Here is a 21641-nt window from a genome sequence, read left to right as displayed (position 1 = left end):
CAGTTTTTTCCGAAAGTAAAATAAAGCAAATAAACACGAACATATATAAAACATCATACTTTCAATTGTTCCATATTGCATTCTGCACTTACCAAATCATCAAGATTTTTTGCTTTTTAATTGCATCAAAGAAATGTTTCAACATCTTCCGCTCATATATATTCAAGATATGAAAACCAAAAAAAAAACTTGATGAAAAAAATTCAGTCGTGGCTTGAAGAGGCTTTGATTCATAATCAACTGGGCATTTTTCCGCCAGTTTTTATTTTTTCTCAAAATCATTCTTGAAATTTGGGGGTGCGGCTTATCTACGAGTGCGGCTTATACACGAGTCTTTACGGTACGTGCAAGTAATACCGTGGTTTGGCTTGTAGATTTTGCAGCTCAGCATCATTCTCGTCCCCATAGCCCTTTCGTTTCTCTTAGCCGGCTTGGCCTGAGAAAACAAAGGGCTCTGGGGACATAGGATTTTTGAATTTATTCGAATTTTTTTGATTGGCTGTTTGGAACAAAGAATTCCTAAACGGAAGTCGAAAACTAACGACTCTCTCATACATTCCTTTGAAACGTCAAGACTGCATACATGAAGACCGGAAGTCCTAGAATCTAGGACTGGAAATCCTGTGTCCCCAGAGCCCTTCGTTTTCTCGTGCCAAGGCCCTGCCGGCTAAGAGAAACAAAAAGGGCTATGGGGACGAGAATGGCTTAGCATGCATTTGTAGATGTGATGTTTGTTCTACAAACATTTAAATTTGTCCCTTGTTGACTCTTTCCTAGTCCCCATCGAACTAAAGGTTTTTTTTTTTGAACAGCATATTGCCTTTTAGTAAACTTACATGCAAGAAACTAGATCCCAAAACTATGAGCCTCCTTAATCAAGCTGAAAAAATTAACATTTTTTTTTAAATAAAACCTTTTTAGCCTTGTAAATAGTTCCTTTTAAGTTAAATGAAGTTTAGTAAAAATTTGTCTTGTTTTGTTTTCTTATATGTTAAATTCATTAGGAAAAAGTGTTACTGTAAAATTTTAAAAGTAATAACCCTCCTTACTCTGGATTAAGAAGTCTTTTTGTATCTTTGTCGCTGCTTTCAGATAGTTAGAATGGTATTGCACTATAAATAAATTAAGGTGCAGTCAGTCTGAATCTGAATCTGAATTGTTGAACTCCTCTGCAGCACTGCCAAGTACAACTTCTTGACGTTTCTTCCCAAGTTTCTTCTGGAACAGTTTAGTCGATATTCCAATGTTTTCTTCTTGTTTATTGCACTTTTACAGGTAAGTGACAATATTGTAATTCTGTAAATAAAACATAAACATTTAATCCTGTATTGTAACCCATATATTGTCTTTATTTCTATATAGTTACATAAATGAGTACCAGCAGCCTGACAATAAAATTTTTTGATATTTTATTATAATGTAACCTGTGATAAACTAACATATAAAAATTGATTTTACTTAAAATAGACATACATGTTTGGTGTATTATAAGTACAGATGCGTGTTTTTTGAAGAAGCTATGTTATATTTGTCTTTCTATTTGTGCCAAATTATTATAACATAGGCAGTCATGAATTAAATGTTACCAACTTCCTCTAAAGTTGATATTTAGTTATTTGTTTGTTTGTTTATTTATTTATTGGTTTGCTTATTTTTACAGCAAATAGATGATGTTTCTCCTACTGGTCGTTACACGACAGCAGTTCCTCTCCTGTTTGTTCTTTCTTGTTCAGCTGTCAAAGAGATTATAGAAGATTATGTGAGTTACTTTTTGCTTACTTGAGAATAAATTGTATGGTATACTCAGTTGAGGGGGCTAATGAACAACTGTAATAAAAACTGTTTTGGGAGAAGAGCAAATTTTACCAGGAATTTGAGCAGATTACCTTATTACATGAAATTTTCACGTTAATTTCGTGATTTTGAGGTGCGCATATTTCGCGACACTTTAATTTTGTAATATTGCGAAAACTTTGTATTTTGAATCACTTTATTTTCGCCTTTTTGAGTAAAACACAATTTACATTTTCTTGGCAATAATTTTATTATTAAACATGCCCTTGAATAAATAAAGTGACTTCATTAAAGGAGCAATTACGTCAAAACTAACAAAACGCAAGTCCGTGAGTTATCTTTCTTCAGTCAATTGACGACAACATCCATTTACATTGAAGATTCCTTCCTTCAGTGGTACTAAACATATTCTTTCTTGATTATTGACGTACTGAGTCACTTGAAATAATTTTCGCATCATGTTTTGTTCGCGACCCTTTTTTTTCATGTCACTTTAATTTCGCAATTTTTTTGGAATCGCGAAATTTGCGAAAATAACATGTCTCGTGTTATAAGGTACTGGGAATCAGCTGACTCATAGCAAAAAATATATGCATTAGATGTTACTTTGTAAAATGCAGGAGGCTGCTCCAAATTTTTATGGCAATATTTAATGCTTCTTGGTCCTGCTCAAAATGCACCCCTGTTTGTGGTTTCTGTTAGGTAGTGCACTGATGATTGTTACTATTCTTATATTTATTTTTTCTCCAACTTTTCAAACTTGTAATATCTTGTGTTCACTACAAAACAAACTTTTTTCATCTCCTTTTTTCTGACATTTATAAAGCATTAACTGCTATTTATAACTGGCTTATAATATAGTTATCAATTTTCTTTTTCATTCCAGAAAAGACATCAAGCTGATGATCAGGTTAACAATCGTAGAGTTAAAGGTAGATATTACTTAACACCTATCAGGGCTGTTGTGGCCAAATGGTAGCGCACTGTGGGGTAACCCTGTGATGAACTACTGTAGTATCCATCCAAGTGGGGGTAGAAATACCCCTAGTCACTTCATGCTATGGAAAATGGAGATATTAATGCTGGCCTGATGGGCAGAGGTACAGATTTTTTAGATTAACTGTAGGCTCTTAGGCAACTTAAGAAATGACAGAGTACCTAGAATATTAATTATTTTTATAAATAAGATTATTGAGCAGACATAAGTAAATTTTATTAATATTTTTTCTCTAGTTTTAAGAGATAATACCATGCAGTCATTACTATGGACAGAGGTAAGGCTTGCTTTATAAATACTGCAAGTAGGACTTCTCTAGTATTCAACTCTAAGTATCGGGAGTATATTTGTTTTAAAGCTTTTGTCCAATTACTTGTCACTGAAAGTGTTTCTAGTAATATTTCATTAACCATTCAGTGTTCTCCCTTGGATTTTGGGAAGGCCAGGGGGTATTTTGACTGTGATTTTCAAATGTCAAAACCTGACTTGTGGAACTTGTTCCCCCATGTTACTATCGCTTTTTTGTCTCTTTTCCAGAGTAAGAAATGAACTTATTTACTTTGCGTCAGGCTTTAAGAAGCTTTTTGTTTCTGTTCAGAGCAACCCAAGTCGACTGAGTTCACCATTTATTCCAGGAACGCTGGAATTTTGTTTTGTTTCCCACGTACAACACCTTAAAGTGCTGTTGTGTTCCTGCGACAATTTGATAAAGACAGCTGCTATCCAACAAAATGATTGCATCACAGTTCTGAACATATTAATGCGAAGAAAAATCACTTTTATAATCGTATTAATGGTGAGAAAACTCAGTAAAAAAAAAAAACAGCCAGGTGAGTTTCATCGACTTCATTAAGTGATTTCTTATTTGCTTATGGATAGGAATTCCCAGTTCCAGATTTCAAATTAGGGTTAGGTTGCATTTAATCTTCAATTTTAAGCCGGGCGGCAAAAAACCTAGGGAGAACACTGCCATTATAACCCTTATACGTAAAAGTTCATGAAATTATAGTCACTAAATGTTTCTCTTTGAAACAACATTTATTTAGTTTCAGTGGGTTTTGTTACATTTCATCAGTGGCTTTCCACAACAAGCAAACTAAATGTTGACCAAAAGTGTTCCTTTTTGTTTAGGTCCAGGTTGGAGATATTGTGAAGGTTGTTAATGGACAGTTCTTTCCTGCTGATCTTATTATACTGTCATCAAGGTAAGTGTTTATTATACGAACTAAGTATGTAACAGTTTTTTTTCTGGGAGCATTCCAAAATCACTGTAACCTTTTAGCTTTTTATAAATTACATCACCTAGTAGTTTGTTTTTAAAATAATTTATTTTATTTCATTTATTCCGTTAAGAAATAGTAGTGACAAAGTATGATGACACTGTATTCTTGTATCCATTTGACAGTGAACCAATGGGAATGTGTTACATAGAGACTTCAAATCTTGATGGAGAAACTAATCTGAAGATCCGACAGGTTTGTAATTCATTTTATGGAATCAAATATCTTTAGTTATCCATTATTGGTGTATGTAAAAAATTATTTTTTATATTCATGGCCATGGTTAATTCCATTTGTTGTTTATTTTCCAGGCATTACCACTCACAGCCAAAATGACCAGTCTTCTTGACGTTCGTTGTATGCAAGTAAGCCGTGTTTTTAAATTGGACATTTGTATGTGACTGATTGGAACTAAATGTATGTTAATCATTGATATTTTATGTTTATAGGGACGTGTGGAGTGTGAAGGGCCAAATAATCGGCTTTACGATTTTGTTGGAAACATCACCCTCCAAACTCAAAAGTAAATAACAACTTAAAACTCTCCATTTCTTATATTAACCTGTTTAACTTTGCAAAATTAGTTTTTATAATGTCCTGAACAATAATTGTTTTGTATCATAATAAATTGAGTACAGAAAACATAAGTCTTAGATGTCAAGGTCTAATTGAAGTTGTACCTTCACTTACACTGATGAAATACCATTAGTTACAGTTTACTATTACAGTTAGTAAGATTTTGTTCTTGATTCTCTATGGCAAGTTGTGTCCATTGGAGGTCATTTTATTGTTGATTAATGTACAATTTTTCTGTGTACAGGTCAGTACCAGTAGGTCCTGAACAGGTCTTGTTAAGAGGAGCACACTTAAGAAACACACAGTGGATATTTGGTGAGTTACAGGGTGGCATTGTTAACCTTCAAGAATTTACTTGACTTATATCCTAAGTCTTCTCTGGGAGAATAGGGCCATTGATTTGCTTCTTCCATTCCACTCTGTCTCTTGCCACGTTGACTGCTTCTGCCCAGGTGGCAAAACCCATCTTCTGTCTTTCTCCCTCCACAGTTCTCCTCCATGTCTCTTTAGGTCGCCCTCTGCTCTTCTCAGTTTCCCTCTGTGCCCAGGTTAGAGCAATGCGTGGATTCTGTTGGTGGTCCATGCCTTATCCAACGCCACCTTTGCCTCCTTATGTGCTTACTGATGGTGCAAGTCCTAGCCCATCCGGTCCTAATCTCTTCATTTGAAACCCTCATTGGCCACTTTAATTATTATTCTAAGTATCCTCTGTAGACACTTGTGTAAAAAATGTGTCCAGTTTTGCCTCGTCCCTCTTGGTCATTCTCCAGCTTTCACACCCGTAAAGAAGCACTGCTATTACTAATCAATGTACAAGCACCAACATGATTAATAAAGTTCACCTTAGGTTTATTAGTGTTTCTCCTACCAGTACCAACTTTGCTCTGTCTTATCAGTAATTTCAAAGAGATTTACCCAAAGAATGACAAATAATTTACATAATTATTATAAGGCGTTCACTTATAACTGGCGTGTTTGTAGGTCTCGTTGTTTACACTGGACATGACTCCAAACTCATGCAGGTATGGAATAACATTTTTTGTCTAAACGACAGAATAAAGTTACCGGGTATTTTTAAACTTTGCAAACTTTTGCAAGACTCCAAACCCCAAGGACATTTTGGTTGGATTTGTAATTACTGTGTTCTTTACCTGCTACTTTTGTTTGCTCTTCAGAACTCCACAGCTGCTCCAATAAAAAGATCAAACGTGGACCACACTACCAACATCCAGATCTTATTCCTGTTTGGACTGCTCCTTGTCTTGGCTCTTTGCAGTACAATTGGCTTTAAGATATGGACAGGTAAGTGCGCAATACTGTTACTTACAGTACTTAGTATACATGATTTCCCAGTTGTCTACTGCATTAGGGCCTATGGTGTGAACTGAACCCGTCCATACAATAACATACATCATACATCACTTTTATTTACTCACGGATTTGTAGAGTAGCTTATACAGCTATTTTTTCCGAGCATTTCACAGTTAGCACATTACAACGGGCAAAAGCCAAACCACAACACCGGGAACTCCATGCCCTACTCTTTACGGTAAGTGTGTGTGTGTGTGTTTTTTTTACGTTCCCTGCTGACCATACCACTAAAGATGCAGGAGACGGGGCCTTCGTTTTATCGTCCGTATCCGAGAAGACTAGAATACCTAACCATTTGCAGATGTCATTGCGAAGGCATCATATTCTCTTGGGTTATTTTAAGACCCTGATTGTCAATCTGGTTCTCGAACCAGAGACCTCCCGCACGGTAGTCCGGCGCTCTACCAACTAAGCTAACCAGTCGGCGAAGTTGAAAAGCTTGTGTTTAGGGGAGATTACATGCCTGAATGCCTTGTTTTGGTGGGAGTGCCTTCAGCAAGAGCGGGAAAGCCATGGAGCAAATGGGTATTTCCCTCTCAGCCTCATCACTCATGAAAATTAAATCTGGGCTTTACCGCTCCACTGCTGAAACAAAACAGTTGCTACGTCGAAGTCATCGTAGTCGAATCCCACTTTGAAGAAAGCAAAAGAGAAATTATAAAGAAGTCCATACATGGACGTTTAAAGTAGTAGGAAACATTTGCTGGAATTCTGGAGTGAGAGAAAACAGACAAGAGCAAATGAACCTTATGATGTCATAAAATACAGGTACTAGTGATGCTTCGAAATTCTTCAAGTCAACTTTGGAATTCGATAGCGTTTGGGAAACCTTGAGTCAACTTTGCGGGTCTTCGATCACACTGCAGGAAAAACTACAGGTGATGTCATCATACTCCTAGGAAGCATAATAATCATTATTATACTTATACTGTTTTCATTTAAGCTGACTCGAGTAATTTTGTTTATAGTGTGCTTTAAAACCAAGGAATTAGAAATCAAGGAACAAAACTGTTGACCATGACGGTATATTTCAAAGAACGCTTTTGCTTTGGACTAGTCATCATTCAGACACCCTCACGAAGCAGTTCCAAACCAACATATCCTGTACCACCAAATCGTTGAACATGTCTAGCTCTGCGACGAGAAAATAAATAGTGAATGAATGGGAGGCGCGGTGGCCTAATGGTTAGAGCGCCAGACTCCGGATCAAGCGGTCCGAGTTCGAGTCCCGGCCGGGTCACTTGTGTTGTGTTCTTGGGCAAGACACTTAACTCTCATAGTGCCTCTCTCCACCCAGGTGTATAAATGGGTACCGGCGACATAATGCTGGGGGGGGGGGGGGGAACCCTGCAATGGACTAGCATCCCATTCAGGGGGGAGTAGAAATATTCCTAGCCGCTTAATGCTACGGAAACCGGGATAAGCTCCGGCAGTGTGGGCCGCTTGGCTCGTGGCTTCTCCTTATATGAATGAATAAAACTTAAAACTCGTAGATACTAGTGGTTATCTACCTACATTTTAATGCCTAGCTATGCAGGTGTAAGTGACATTTTTTGTACTACTATAGCGGACTTTCTGGTCCTATAAAAGATGTGCTGTTAGCACTCAATGTTATTTATGTCGATCTTGAAGAAGTATTACTACACTCAAGACTAACTGCTTTCCAAGTGCCCCAAACTCACCACTCTGTCTTGCTAACAAAAACACATTGCATACGTTGTAGGTATGGCATAAAAAATGATCTTTCTTAGCTTCTCACAGATAGATGATTAGCATCAAGAAAACTCTCTCCACACCCTTATGCCGAACTCCTTTTTTACCATAATTTGTTGACACTGAGCTGTTGCAAGTATTATTACCAAAAAAAACTTGCTTTGTATTTTGCTTGTGAACAATGATTCTAATGGGAGGGGCAGATGGGGCAACCTTACAGCCCATCCAGTGGGGAATATAAATATTCGAAGCCGCTTCATTCTACGGAAAGCTGGATGAGCTCTCCGGCAGTACTAAAGTTAGGATGGACGAGCTAGCCCCTTGTTTTATTAAAAAGGAGAGCAAAAGATAAGCTTATGTAAATGGGCATAAACTGCACGAAGAAACAAAAAGTGATAGAAATATTTTAACTGAAGTAAACGGAGCACAGGTAAGCATGTGGAGTCAACCCACAAACTGATTGCAAAAAATTGGCTGATCATGTTTTTTGTTGATTCCTTGACAAGTTTTTCACATATTTTATAACCTGATAAGGAAACGAACTACTTTGTAGCAATTTTGCTGTGAGAACTACTCTCACCCGGACGATCACACTATATGACCTACTGATACTCCTGGGTTCAAACCAGTTACTATAAAATGTTCCTTGACTTACCAGAAGAGTTCAGACAGCTTTTCCGCGGGATTTTCTGTTAAGTCTCCTCCAAAAAACTAAGGTTGAAGTTGTGACACAAACAGCGACACGCCGAACATTTTGGAATCTTTCACTTTTGTGATGTCATGATGGTTGGGGCTTTTCGTGTCGTTTAAACGACGAACATGACAACTGCTGCAAGTAAACGAGCCTGCAAACATCTTCCACGAGGTCTTCGAAAGCAACTTGCCTTGCACGATTGAGAAGTTGGTTCTTGTGATTCACAAAGATCATGTCTTCGTCGAACAAGTGCTCGCTTAAAACTTATGACGATAGATCCAAGTTTATGTTTAATAATGAGATTCTTAGTGATGTGAAATTTGTCTTTCGTACATCCAAAGATGGCGGGCAACATGGAGAAGGTCGTCCCAAGACAAGCAAACTTGTAATTCCGGCTCACAAGGTGTTGTTGTCAATTCCCAGTCCTGTGTTTTTTAAGATGTTTTGCGGTGAAATGGCCGAAACTAAAGAAGAAATCGAGCTTCCTGACTGTGAATACGAAGGCATGTTTGAGTTGATACGTTACATCTACACGGACGCAGTTTGCTTGAACGAAGGAAAGTGATGCAAGTGCTGTATCTGGCTGAGAAATACATGATTTCTTGCCTGTCCGATATATGTTTTCGATACTTAAGAAAGCATCTGAATGTGTCAAACGTGTTTTGCGTCTTAAAACACGCTCAACTGTATGAAAATAAAGATCTTCTGTCTGAATGCTGGGAATTGATTGACAAAGATACAGACGAGGCGTTGAAATCAGAAGAATTCTTGGCAATCGGGCGATCATTACTGGAAGAATTAGTGCAAAGAAGCACACTGAACATCAGAGAAGTGGATTTATTCAGTGCTGTAGATTGTTGGGCAAAAGAAGAATGCAAGAGGCTAAATCTTTCATTGGATGGCACCGGTGTCAAAAGACAAATTCTTGGCAAGAAGGTTATCAAGTGCATACGCTTTCCAGTAATGAAGGAAAGTGACTTTAAGGAGTTTGTTGTTGAGAGCAATATATTGACACAGAAGGAAACAAGTAACATCATCAAGTATTTCAATTCCACCCTTAATTCACCAGTCGGATTTTTGGAATATAAAAGAATGGGTAGCTGTTTGCGTTGTTGCAGATTTGGGTGATTGTGAAGAACAGCTCCCGCTAACCGACTGTCGGTCGACTGTCGGCCGACAGGTTACCAACACACTACCGACAGGGCACCGACAGCCCACCGACAGGTTACCGACAGCTTCCCAAAACAGACATTTTACTGTAAAACTGAGCAGTAAACACAGAAGTAAGCCCGACGCAGAAAGCGATTAAAACAGATAGGACTTACAAACATTGTATTTCATTGTACTACGGTACTTACTACAAAACAAATCGACTCCTCGTCAAGATTTTCTTTTATACAAACTTCAATCTTTTATAAATCTATCACCTACGTAGCTTTAAGTGCATAAGGCAAGCAATGAAATCACGTTCGAAGATGATTTTATCCAAAACTCAGGCCAAAACAGTGCAAAAACCTCTCCACACACGCACTCGCTGAAGTCGCCCTAGAATCCTTTGCGACCCCTTCATGGTACATGTATGTCATGTAAGAGTAAATAATGTTTACCTTTTAACTTTTTTCTCTGTTTGCATTGCAGGTTGCAGCGTAAATAGTTTCATTTCTCTTCAGAATTTATATGTAAAAAAGGAAATGTTACACGGACGCCTATTGAATTACGTTTTTCTAATTTCTATACGCAATACAGTGTAATTTGATAATTGATTTAGCGCGTGCTGTGATAATTGATTTAGACGCGTGCCACCCTTATTCCCGTTAACAACAAACATATCACACACGTTGGTCAAGACTTTCATTTATTTGGTGGCTCCTAAAGGAGCCGTTTTTTTTCATCAAACTAAGTGAACTTAGTTTGGAGGATAGAACTCAGCAATGCCAGCTAACACGTTGTCGAAAGGATCGCCTGGGAAACATTTTCGCCAGTTGAACTCATCCAGGTATCCAGGAATTCTCTCTCTCTGAGTGCCGTTCATCGCCTTCAGTTTCCTTTTAATCTGACTCCATACTCCTTCAATCGTGTTCGAGTGGGCTCCAGTGTAAGGGTCAACAAAGTTCTCAGAATGGTTAACCATGAGGTGGACGTAGCCGATACTGTTCAGGTTGAAGTATGGTGAAAACTTGTCAGAAATTATCAGCGTTCCAGGCTCGACGAATTGCTGTACCAGTCCAGTTACCAGAGTTTCTCTTGTTCTGTTGGGTACTCGGAACGCAAGAGCTCTGCCAGTGCCTCTTTCAACCATGCCGAAGACCCAGGTGCCTCTACCGATTCGCCCGCGGTTGTACTTGCGTTTGTGGCCAAACATGGATTCGTCGATCTCTACAGTCTTTCCACGACCGCCCAGTTTAATGTTTCCTTGTAGAATTTTCTCGGTGCAGATGTCTCTGAGACTTTCAAGTACCTTGACCACCGTACGGAGTGACAATCCGGTTAGCAGGGAAACTTTTTTGTTGGATTCGTCGATCGACCACAGCCAGATGATGTACAGCCAGCGATGCAGAGGAATCTTGGAATCTTGGAAAAAAGAACCAGCGCGAATTGATCTTCGTTTTCTGCATTGGTTTACTGGGCATTCCCAGTGATATCCGTCATCAGAATTATCACTTCGTAGAACCATATCGTTTCCACAAGAGCACCTACGCCTAGCCGCCAGTAAGCCACGATCGACAAGGAACGTGAGCACGGCGTGGCAACTATGGATCAAGGTAAGTATCTCGAAGTGGTTCATGATGAAATGAGTTTATTCACTCTTTCAACAACCTTTATAAAACCTCTGATCGGATCGAAATTAACCAATGAGAAGTAACTTATTGTAATGGAAAAGTATTCATATGCAAAATAGACACAAGTAATCAAACTCGACCAATAACATGCGTTGTTAATAAACCAATCAACAAATTGTTATTGTTTACTTGATCCATTTAACAGAGTATAAAAAACCTTGAGTTTAAACGGTCTCTATCATTACGACTCGCAATGTCTCAGAGAACTCGAAAGTGTACTGTGTGCGGCGGCGCCCACGCCATGTTACAGTGTGAAAAAAGGTGTGGTGTTTGTAACGGCGACAACCGTCAGTGTTCGTGTACGGTGCGCCCAACCCAGAAAAGAAAGAAGACAGCGAAGTCTGCGTCATCCAACCCTCAACGCTCGTATGACGAACTGCAAAAGAAGTACGAGGCCCTGCTGAAAGACCATGACAGGGTCGGGCTGGCATTCCAGAACCAGAAAGAGCAGAACCAGGAACTGGCACAAGAGCTTCAGGAGAGGGAGAGTGAGGCGGAGGAGCTAGCGAACATCATAAGAACGAAAGACGAGGTCGTCAAAAACCTCGAGCGGCGCCTCGTCAACGCCAAGAAAGTCATCCACGAACTACGAGCGGAGGTCGAACAGCTGAAACAGAACGACCAGCCGGAGAGAGAAGAGCCGCCCACCGAACAGCAGCAGCAGCACCAGCAAAGAAATGGCAGTCGTGTCAGTACCCACAGCTTGGCCAGCATCCACGAGCGCTATGACCAGGTCATGAACGTCATGATGGAAAACCGATGCAGTATGGCGTGCGCCTTTCGACTGGCCAGCTGCCCCAGGAGCACTGTCAGAGACTTTGTTGCAATCGCCGAACTTAAGAAGGTCGACGCCAGAGAGTTAGACCTTGTCCTGCGTGACCAGCAAGTGGCTTCCGTGAAACAACTTGAGACACTGTGCAGAAGACGGCTTCGCAGGTTCATTCCAGTGATGGAAAACATGCGAAGAGAGGGGAAACTACTGCCGCTGAAATTTGATCAGCGCTTCTACGAGTGAAGTTTGACTTCACTTCGTCAAAAACGGCTCCTTTAGGAGCCACCAAGTCTATAAAAGTAAATGACCAACAATAAAGTTAATTTATGATAACAAACATTAATACACTACATGAAACATAAGAAAAGATACTTGCGATACGTCACATGAAACGAAAATTGTATAAAAATCCGAGGGGGAATGAGACTAAGTTAACCAATCCAATATGGCGCAGATAAATGGAGTAGCTGTGTTCGCGTAAATTCTCCGGTCGATTTCGGCAACGCAGAAGCTAGTTTTCGGCTGTGATAACCGAAACTCAGGAATATATACCTTTCCTTTCAATTTCTCATAAATTTTGGGGTCCTTTACGGAGGAAAAACATAAAGAAACAAAAAGGTTAGTGTTACCGTATAACCGACAACTTACCGACATCTTACCGACATCTTACCGACACCTTACCGACAGATCACCGCCTGTCGGCCGGCTGTCGGCCGACAGTTGGCCGACATCATAGCCAAAACCTGTCGGCAGGTTGTCGGCCGACAGACGACCGTCTGTTGGCCGACAAACGGCCAACAGACGGCCGACAGACGGCCAACAAACGGCCGACAGTCGGCCGTTTGTCGGCCGACAGACGACCGACAGACGACCGACAGTCGGTTAGCGGGAGCTGTTCTTCACAATTACCCAGATTTGAAGCATTTCTCTCTGATTTTCATCGTACATACTGGGTCAACAATCCAAACCATCCAGAGAAATTGAAACTGACAGTAGACAAGGACATCATGTTACATGGTGTCTCAATTTTTGGTAAAGATGATTGTGCCTATTCAGTTACCTTAAGAGTTTCAAATGTTGATGACCAATCAATTCTTGGAGTCAAAACTGGGAACTTTACTACTCAAAAAACGCATTGTACATATCTTAACGAGTTTTATCGGGGTTTTGATGTTTTGCTTGACTGTGCAGTCCCACTGAAGAAAGATGTGAAGTACTGCATTGAAGCTTCCATAGATGGTCCTAGCTCTCATTTTGGAGTTGAAGGCTTTGGAGAAGTAGAGCATACAGGAGTTACATTTCACATCGCAGAAAAAGATTTTGATGAAGATGAAGATGATTACTACAATCCAGGCCAAATTCCAGAAATTTTATTTAGTAAAGTAAAAGAATGAACTTGTAAAATGTAAAGTAGTTAAAGGTCTGTAAATCTATCATTAATAATGCTGGCGGAGTGCAGTCATGGTCCAGCTCCCAGTTTGGAGAACTTTGAAGGTTTTCAGAAGTATAGCATCCCGGGGGGGGTACTCCATATAACGGCCTATACGGGGAGGCTCCGCCCGAAAGGGGTACCTTTTTCAGGCTTCAGGTATATAAAAGGGTAGGTATTTCACGAGTTCAAGTATATGAAAGGGCATGGAAATCTGTCATTTGGCTATTTAAAAGGGCATTAAATTAAAATATTTCGAACAGACGCAATTTATGGCTGTATTATTTTAATTTATTAAGCGTTACATAAAAATGACAAGAAAACGTGCTATTTTAAGTCCACGCCATGTCTCTTAGGTATATGAAAGGGGTACCTTTTTTCAGTTAAAGGTATACGAAAGGGGTACAATTTCTGTCAAAAATGGTATATAAAAGGGTAAGGGGTTAGAACTTGGGGCGGAGCCTCCCCGTATAAAACTTTTTGGAGTACCCCCCCCGGGTATAGCATACGTTACTAGAGTTACATTTAACTCTGATGTGTAAGATTATAATTTATGAGGATGATAATGAAGATTACCACAATCCAGGCCAAATTTCAGAGATTATAATTATTTAGTAAAGTGAAAGAATGAATTTGTAAAATGTAAATTAGATGAAGATTAGTAAATCTATCATGGTTTTAGTGAAGTGCAATCATGGCCTAGCTCCCATTTTGGAGTTGAAGGTTTTCAGAAATAGAGCACACTGGAGTTTCATTTAGCTTTAATGTTAAAGATTATGAGATGATGATGACGACGATTACCACAATCCAGGCCCAATTCCAGAAATTATTTTTTTATTAAGTAAAGTAAGAGAATGAACTTTTAAAATAGACAACACTACAATGCCAGGCTGTTCAAGGTTTCGTGTTTTCTATCACAGTGATATTATAATGAGATGGACCTTGATGTGTTAAGTACAAAAATTTTCAATCACAGTTGTACAGAAAAAGAGGTGGTATCCTGTAATTGTAAGAATTATTAATGGATTTATAATCAAAAGCATTATTTTTTAATAGAAATAAAAATATTATTGTGTAAAAATGACTTACAGAGGTAAATGTCTAAAAGCGTTGTTATGGTTTATAAAAATGTTGCTGTTGAGGATATTGAAAAAAAAATTCCACAATTTTGACTTCTCTCGTGTTCTATCTGTCTGGGATGTTTTGAATTGTGTTTTAAATTACTTTTCTATCAGCACATATAGTATATACATATGGTACCGGTGCAGTGACAAGCGTTTTATTTTTTGAGCAACCAATGAAATTTTGAGATAAAGATGGGCCTGAGCACTTTGTGTTTTTGCTCGCCTCAAAAAGATGAAAAACAGTTGACGTGACATGAGATGACATGATGTGAAGCAAAAACGTATACTGCAAGGAACTTGTGTTTTTCTGTTGAGCTGAAACACTTGTGAAATCATGTCACATGGCAAGCAAAACTGCATGTATCTCATACCTGCTATCAGTCACAATCTCACTTCATTTGCCTCTTTGAATGTTTTATTTTTTCATGGGAGTTGCGTGAATGGGTCATAGATAGCATTTGCTTTCAGGCTTTGTAGAGCAAATTTGTTTTTTACCACCAGAATAAAGTGTAATAACCTTTGATCCCCTTTTGCATTTAGGAAAATTTCTTTTGTAAATAAACAGCCTCGTTCCCTGGAAGAAAGAGAGACCCTGGGAATGCGGTTGGAGAATAATTTGTTTCTTTTTGACATGTGCTGAATGCATTTAAAGGACCTTTCTGTCAGCATGTTTACTGTTTAATGCATAAATTAATTGCAGTTTGATACCATAATGGAGTGAGTGAGCGAGTGAGTGCAGTCAAAGCCATTCTAATACCTCATTACCATTCGGTAAAAAGGAAACTGTTGCTTTTTTAGCAAACACGACTAGGTCAAATGAACCAGTGTCCAAGCGACATGGACATCTGGCTTTATCCCCCACATCAAGGCCTTCTGCATCTAGTGGCGTGACAATGACTGATGATGACACTCAGACCAGGGTTCCCCAGTGGGGAGGGGTCCACCAAACATGGCTAAACTGGGTCTGGGGACAAATGCCTGCTGATTGGTTTAAATTTGATTGGCAGAAATTTGATTTGCACCACCAAAATTGTTTGCCATCTTAGATTTTGGCCATGGCACCCCAAAATTACACTGGGTTCTATGAAATATATTTGCATAAATTAATGTGGTAGACAGCTGGGAAGTCACATGTTTTACTGTAACCGGCAACATTAATTTGACTTCAATTTTATTTGTACCCAATGGCCACATACAATTTACTGGTCTTGCATTCGTGTTGCATAGAGATTGCACATGGTGGTCACAGACATAATGGTCACACACTGATCACGCAAGAATCACAAATAGTGATACTGGTCTTAAACACAGATCATGCACTAATCACTCTCAGTTGGCATGTTGACACCATAGTACACTGCATACAAATACATGTAGTATTCATGACATTAAATATCTCATAAAAATGTGCTATACTTTGTCCATTTTATAATGTTTTCAGACAATCATCAAGAGACTGACTGGTACCTTGGATATTCTGGTAAGAAGTTATCTTACAAACTGTACTTAGTGAATAAATTATGTAGCAAGAAGGGGGAGACTCTCCTATGAAAGGGATGGGAATTCTCATCGGAAAATTTGAATTGAAGATGAATTCCAGTCCGTACTGCGCAATCTCGGTTGCAATGTTTATGTGAGCCTCACACGAAGGAATGTTTACAAGCAAAACTAAAAATTCCGTGACAAACTTACCTTTTTCTTCATTATTAATGTCAGATATCCTTGAAGAACAAATAATAATGAGTAGAAGAACCTTGACGCTATTTCAAACCGACGTTTCAGCTCATCGGGAATTCTTGAACCGTAATGGCGGACTAAAATCCTTCATGTATTCTGTCACTGAAGTGTAAGGTTTCAACGAATTCAAAACAAAAACGAAAACAAACCCCGAGTCTGCGCAGTACGGACTGGAAATCAGCTTTAAAACCCTAAAGTATACCAATCTCTGTGTGGCTCAAGCACTTTTTGACTGCTAGGATACCACTTTTTATGCCTGTTCAGTCTATACTGCCTACATAGTATGACAGCATTTTTTTTTTCATGTGCAACCCTAAATGATACCTTGAGGGGTAACATTGTTGGCATATATTTCTGTCCAAAATACTCTAAGAGTAAGTTACAGTAAAAACCCACGTATAAGAACCTAAAATTTAAGAACCTGTTAGGCTAAAATTTTCCTTTTAAACACCCTTTTCATAAGAACCTATTTAGCCTAAAATTTTCAATAGGTTCTTATTTTACAAAAATGAAGGAACAGATGAAAATACAAACAAAATGGTCTAGATATACATGATAGTACTTTGGAAAGATAAATTTATTGTATGGTTATCATCTAAACTGTAATATAGATATTTAAATAATATTAAGAACCTATTTAGGTACCTAAGTAGCCTAAAATCCCAATAAATAACATTTCTATAAGAACCTATTTAGGCTAAATTGGAAAAATCTAGGTTCTTATGCGCGGGTTTTTACTGTACACCAAAATCCATAATAATTATTAACACCCCAAGCTAGACAACGAGCATCCCAATTCCTTTCGTATGGGATTACCGTCTAGGTAGGCTCATGGTTTGTGTAGTGGACCCTGTTTCAACAGGTGTGGGTTCAAGTGCTCCCTGGGATCTTTGTGTTGGTTTTTTTTAGCAAGACACTGTAGCCTCACAGTACCACTATTCATTCAGTTTTCTGGGGCAACATGACAAAATTCTGTGGGATAACCTGTGATGGATTTAGTATCACATCCACCTGAGTGGTGATATATTTGGTAGAAACGGAATTACCGGTACCTTGCATCCTTTTGGACTTCGGAAAGGCCAGTTGCCAGTGAAAATTTGTAGGGAGCACTGCAAGGAATAATTAATTCACAGTGTGTTGTTCCAGAAAAGGAAGGAAGAGTTTTGGTCTGAAACCCCCTCCCCCATTCCACTCCTCTGGAAAATTCCAGTTTATCTTCAGACTTTCCTTTAACTCACTTAAAAACTATTGCTTATGATACTCACTCCTCTCGTTATTTCCAATGACTGTCCAAGGTTAGGCCAGGTTAATAGCTTACCGTAAATGATCTAATAAACGCCCGGGGCGTCTATTAAATTTTAGGTGTCCTACAGGGGGCGTTAAATAGATATGAGGCGTTTATTAGAGAGAGGCGTTTATTTCACATTAACTGAAACAACGTCTACAAAACAAATAAGACACAAAGTTTGCCGGCGCGGAGTAAAACAGAAAACAGATTGTGAATAGGAGCCTAATCTATTCTGCGCTAATGCAAAGCTTGGAGATGCCGTTCATAGTTCGATATCGATGTTTTCATCGACATCGGGGTCAACCATGTTGGTATCATTGGCCTCTTCGATGTTCGAATCAAGCAAAAAAATAAATAAATTGCGTGATTTTACTCTATGGAACCTTACTAGTCTTTGGTTTTTGAGGCGATCCTTGGAGGAGGCGTCTATTAGACACGAGGCGTTTATTAGAGAGGGGCGTCTAATACAAACTTTATACCTCAGGGGGAGCGTTTATTTGAGAGAGGGCGTTTATTTGATCATTTACGGTATTTCTGGAACTGTACATTTTTTTCAGGTAAAAGAGCACAGAACCTGGGCATGTCCTTCTTGACGTTTATCATTCTGTATAATAACCTGATACCCATCAGCTTGACAGTTACTCTTGAGGTATAGTCCCAGCATCAAAAACAGAAATTCTCTGTACTGGCTGTAATACATTTTTAATATTACTCTCTTTATTCTCGTCACCTCTGCTTGACAGTGTATTGATAATGTAAGGAGAAAATTGGCATTAATTATTTTTTTGTAGCTAAGACAATTCTACAGTCCAGTTATCTTTTGAATCTTATTTCTTGCTGACTCCAAGTAGATGTTCTTATGCATTTATTTGATTAATCAATGCTAATTCAGATTTCTCCTTTTGCTTTATTCCAATATTTTTATTATTAATAATTTTATTTGTTATTAATTTTACCATTGACTTTGTTTCACAGGTTGTAAAGTTCATACAAGCTATCTTCATAAACTTGGTATGTTCCCTTATATTAGGTGTATCTATGAAATCCGAGTTTCCATTCCACCCACTAAAAGTAAGCTTTGGCTTCCCTGAGTAATTAACTTAACTTACTGACAACAAAATTTATTTTGATTGTAAGCCCAGGGGGGTACTCTGGCTTGTAAATGACGGGGATGATCGAATGGAGGTACTCGACCCAAAATCCCCAAGTCTTCCCACATTTCCAAAAATCCATGACCAAAAACCCCAAAAAATCCCTTGTCAAACACAATTCCGGGGGGTTAACATAGAAAATCATAAAATGAACGCTCGTGTTTGTTTATTCATATACCATAAATATGTCAGGCTGCAAGACACTTGTTCGTTTTACCCCCAAAAATCCTATTTGTCACCTCTTCAATTTCCAACCAAAAAAAATCCCAGAATCAAAATTTCAAACCAAAAAAATCCTTCGATCATCCCCTCATTTACAAGCAAGTACCCCCCTGGGATTGTAAGCCCCTACTAAAGAGCTTCATAATAATCATACCAGTAATTTACCATACAATATTCCTATGATGCACAGACAAAATCCCTTCTAAATATAAGCATTTGCTACCATTTGTAAAATGCAAAATTCCTTCTAATGATAGCCCCATTCTAGGGAATATCTCCCCACCACTAAAGATAACACTTTTTCAATGTTACTGGTACATTTCTATTTTTCCATATTTGTGTAAAATGTGTAAAAAGACTTTACATTTTACTTCATTATGTTACAGGACATTGATATGTACTATGATGAAACTGACACCCCAGCCATGGCAAGAACGTCCAATCTGAATGAAGAACTAGGACAGGTCTGTCTTTATTTAAGAAAACAGACAACGAAATCAGTGATTCTGTAGAGTTATGGAACACGAGTGGAAGTTATGAGAAATGCTGTGGGAACACGAGCTGTAGGAGAGACAAACGTTTCCAAACTTTTTTCTAGTTTCCTCAAACTTTCAGAAGTGTTTTTATTTAACAATTCGACTACAAGCCTAATTTTTTTATGAGCAATAGTCAATGAGGCGCAGCCAAGTTTCCTTATAGAAAACAAGGGCAAGTAGTCTTAAGGCGCGTTTACACGAGAGAAAAATTTGGGTACGTACCCGTCAGAAAACTGGTCCGTACTTGACCACTTTGTAGAGAAAAAGTCAAATCAAAACGGGGCCATAGGCGCCTATGGCCCTTTTTATTTTACTGTTTCTCTACAAAAGTTGTTAGGTGCCGACCCTTTTTGTGACAGGTCCGTACCCAAATTTCGCTGTCGTGTAAACGCGCCTTTATAGTTAGTAGAAACTTTAAAGAATTGCAGTCCAAAACCCACAATTTTATGTACTTTTTAGCAAAAAATCAAGAAAATCGTCCTTTTAAAGAGTAAAACGTGCACAATCATGTTTCATTAGCAAAAAGAAAACAACAGGAGAACCAATATTAGATTTGCAAATTTCCCATAGATCTGGTATTCTACTAAAACTGAATAGAAACATGTGGAAAATGTTTTCTATCTCTTTTAGAAAACACTGCAAGAAAAAGAAAGGAAAACCGCTTCTTAATTGTGATAAACAAAAAGTAAATTCTCTTTGCACATGCTAGCTTGTGCCAGATCTGTGTTTAATTAAGTTATATAGTATTGCTCTTAGTGTGTGCTTTCTTACAGAGTGTTTTCTGATTCAGTTTGTTTTGTATGTGTAAAGACATAATTTCTTTATTGGCAAGCCTGCAATCTGTACAAAAGGCATTCTGTGCCTATAATGCTACCCAATAAATTATCATTCTTTAAGCGGGATAGCTAGATTGGAAAACATGTGATCTGTATTGTTAATAATTAACTTGTTGTTGTAGTTGTTGCTTGAGTTTAAATTTGTTTTTCTGCCTATGCAGGTGCGGTACATATTCTCAGACAAGACAGGCACTCTAACCAGAAACGTCATGGAGTTCAAAAAGTGTACCATTGGAGGAATTAGTTACAGGTTTGAATAATGATGTTCCTTCTTCTTTACCACATAACTTATGTGCATCACCCTTAAAAATGACATCTTATCCAAGATTAGTACTGAGAGTTTAGGACCTGAACAGCTAAAGAATTCTTGACCAGGAGAATTTCATGCAGCCTGTGTAGCAGTAGGCTTGATTTCTGTTGTCTTCTTAGGTCCAGTCTTTCATGACCGCGGGCTCATTTTCCCGAAAAAGCGGCTGAAAATCAAGCCTAGTGTAAGTTATTTCCTTTACAAGAGCATGAGAGTTGCCTAATAGCTCCCAGCAAAGATGGAGCAAACAAAATGTGATTTTCTTTTTGCCTGTTTTTTCACCAGAAGCTTTCAAACGCCTCCCACACTCATGGAATTAAAAGAAATGACTGCCACACAGGCTAATCCTTAAATTTCCTCTTTTTAAAAAAACAAAAAAAAAAAAATTTACAAGCCATTTCATAAAAAAAATATATTTAATGGATCACAACCTCAAAAGAAGAAAAGAAAAAAACGAAATGCCTATTTTGATAAAGACCCCCAGATTGCTACAATATTTTATTGACTTATTGGTTTGGTTTTTTTATTTTCACGCAGTGGACAAGGAGACACATTCATGGATCCAGCTCTTTTGGATAATCTCAGAGAACATCATGTAAGTAATTCACTCCAGAGACTTTCACCCAGCCAAAGGCACCCATACTCTGTTGCCCTTGACTGTTGCTCTTCTCTCTGCTACATTCCAGCCAATTCTCAAATCCTCTATCCACCAAAGAGCCCCCCCACCCCATGGCATGACTCTTAATTTTACCATCATTTAGTTACAATATCCTGCAAACGCCTCTATCCAAGCTCTCCTCAACATTCCTCATTTGCAATGCTTAAGCCAGCTCTCGCATTTTATTTGCAATAGGGCTGTATGATATTTTTTAACAAAATCCATTAAGCCTATTTTAGCAATAGGGCTGTATGAATTAAAAGAAATTTCATCAAGCCTATAATATATACAAGGAGTACTTACAATTCTGGTTTCT

The 21641-nt window shown here is 38.4% G+C and overlaps 3 protein-coding genes and 2 pseudogenes across 3 annotated transcripts in view; 4 read left to right on the top strand and 1 right to left on the bottom strand.

The window, feature by feature from the left end:
- LOC144653300 (phospholipid-transporting ATPase IA-like) overlaps window positions 1-21641 on the top strand; it is a 49913-nt gene that overhangs the window by 13428 nt on the left and 14844 nt on the right. Inside the window, 17 exon segments of the mRNA XM_078513273.1 lie at window positions 1176-1275; window positions 1661-1759; window positions 2681-2726; window positions 3028-3068; window positions 3923-3996; window positions 4197-4266; window positions 4383-4436; window positions 4521-4594; window positions 4892-4962; window positions 5629-5669; window positions 5823-5949; window positions 16032-16070; window positions 18173-18264; window positions 18591-18626; window positions 19375-19452; window positions 20522-20610; window positions 21205-21262. Of these exon segments, the coding sequence (XP_078369399.1) occupies window positions 1176-1275; window positions 1661-1759; window positions 2681-2726; window positions 3028-3068; window positions 3923-3996; window positions 4197-4266; window positions 4383-4436; window positions 4521-4594; window positions 4892-4962; window positions 5629-5669; window positions 5823-5949; window positions 16032-16070; window positions 18173-18264; window positions 18591-18626; window positions 19375-19452; window positions 20522-20610; window positions 21205-21262 (1189 nt within the window).
- LOC144653318 (BTB/POZ domain-containing protein 6-like) lies at window positions 8452-10071 on the top strand (annotated as a pseudogene).
- Window positions 10332-11350, bottom strand: LOC144654096 (uncharacterized; annotated as a pseudogene).
- LOC144653322 (uncharacterized) lies at window positions 11210-12674 on the top strand. Its single transcript, XM_078513296.1, has one exon. The coding sequence runs from the start codon at window positions 11459-11461 to the stop codon at window positions 12278-12280; it is 822 nt and encodes a 273-aa protein (XP_078369422.1). The 5' UTR covers window positions 11210-11458; the 3' UTR covers window positions 12281-12674.
- Window positions 12674-13431, top strand: LOC144653334 (uncharacterized). Its single transcript, XM_078513307.1, has one exon. It carries the CDS (start codon window positions 13045-13047, stop codon window positions 13429-13431), a length of 387 nt encoding a protein of 128 aa, XP_078369433.1. The 5' UTR covers window positions 12674-13044.

The sequence above is a fragment of the Oculina patagonica genome, chromosome 5 (assembly GCF_052425735.1).
Source record: "Oculina patagonica isolate OP01 chromosome 5, crgOcupat, whole genome shotgun sequence".
In the NCBI taxonomy this organism is placed as follows: Eukaryota; Metazoa; Cnidaria; class Anthozoa; order Scleractinia; family Oculinidae; genus Oculina; species Oculina patagonica.
Note: the sequence above shows the minus strand (reverse complement) of the source record. Positions and strands in the feature narration are given on the sequence as shown.

Bases quoted from the DNA above. Each gene is read 5' to 3' on its own strand.
- LOC144653322 (XM_078513296.1), top strand. From the start codon at position 11,459: ATGTCTCAGAGAACTCGAAAGTGTACTGTGTGCGGCGGCGCCCACGCC.
- LOC144653334 (XM_078513307.1), top strand. From the start codon at position 13,045: ATGTTACATGGTGTCTCAATTTTTGGTAAAGATGATTGTGCCTATTCA.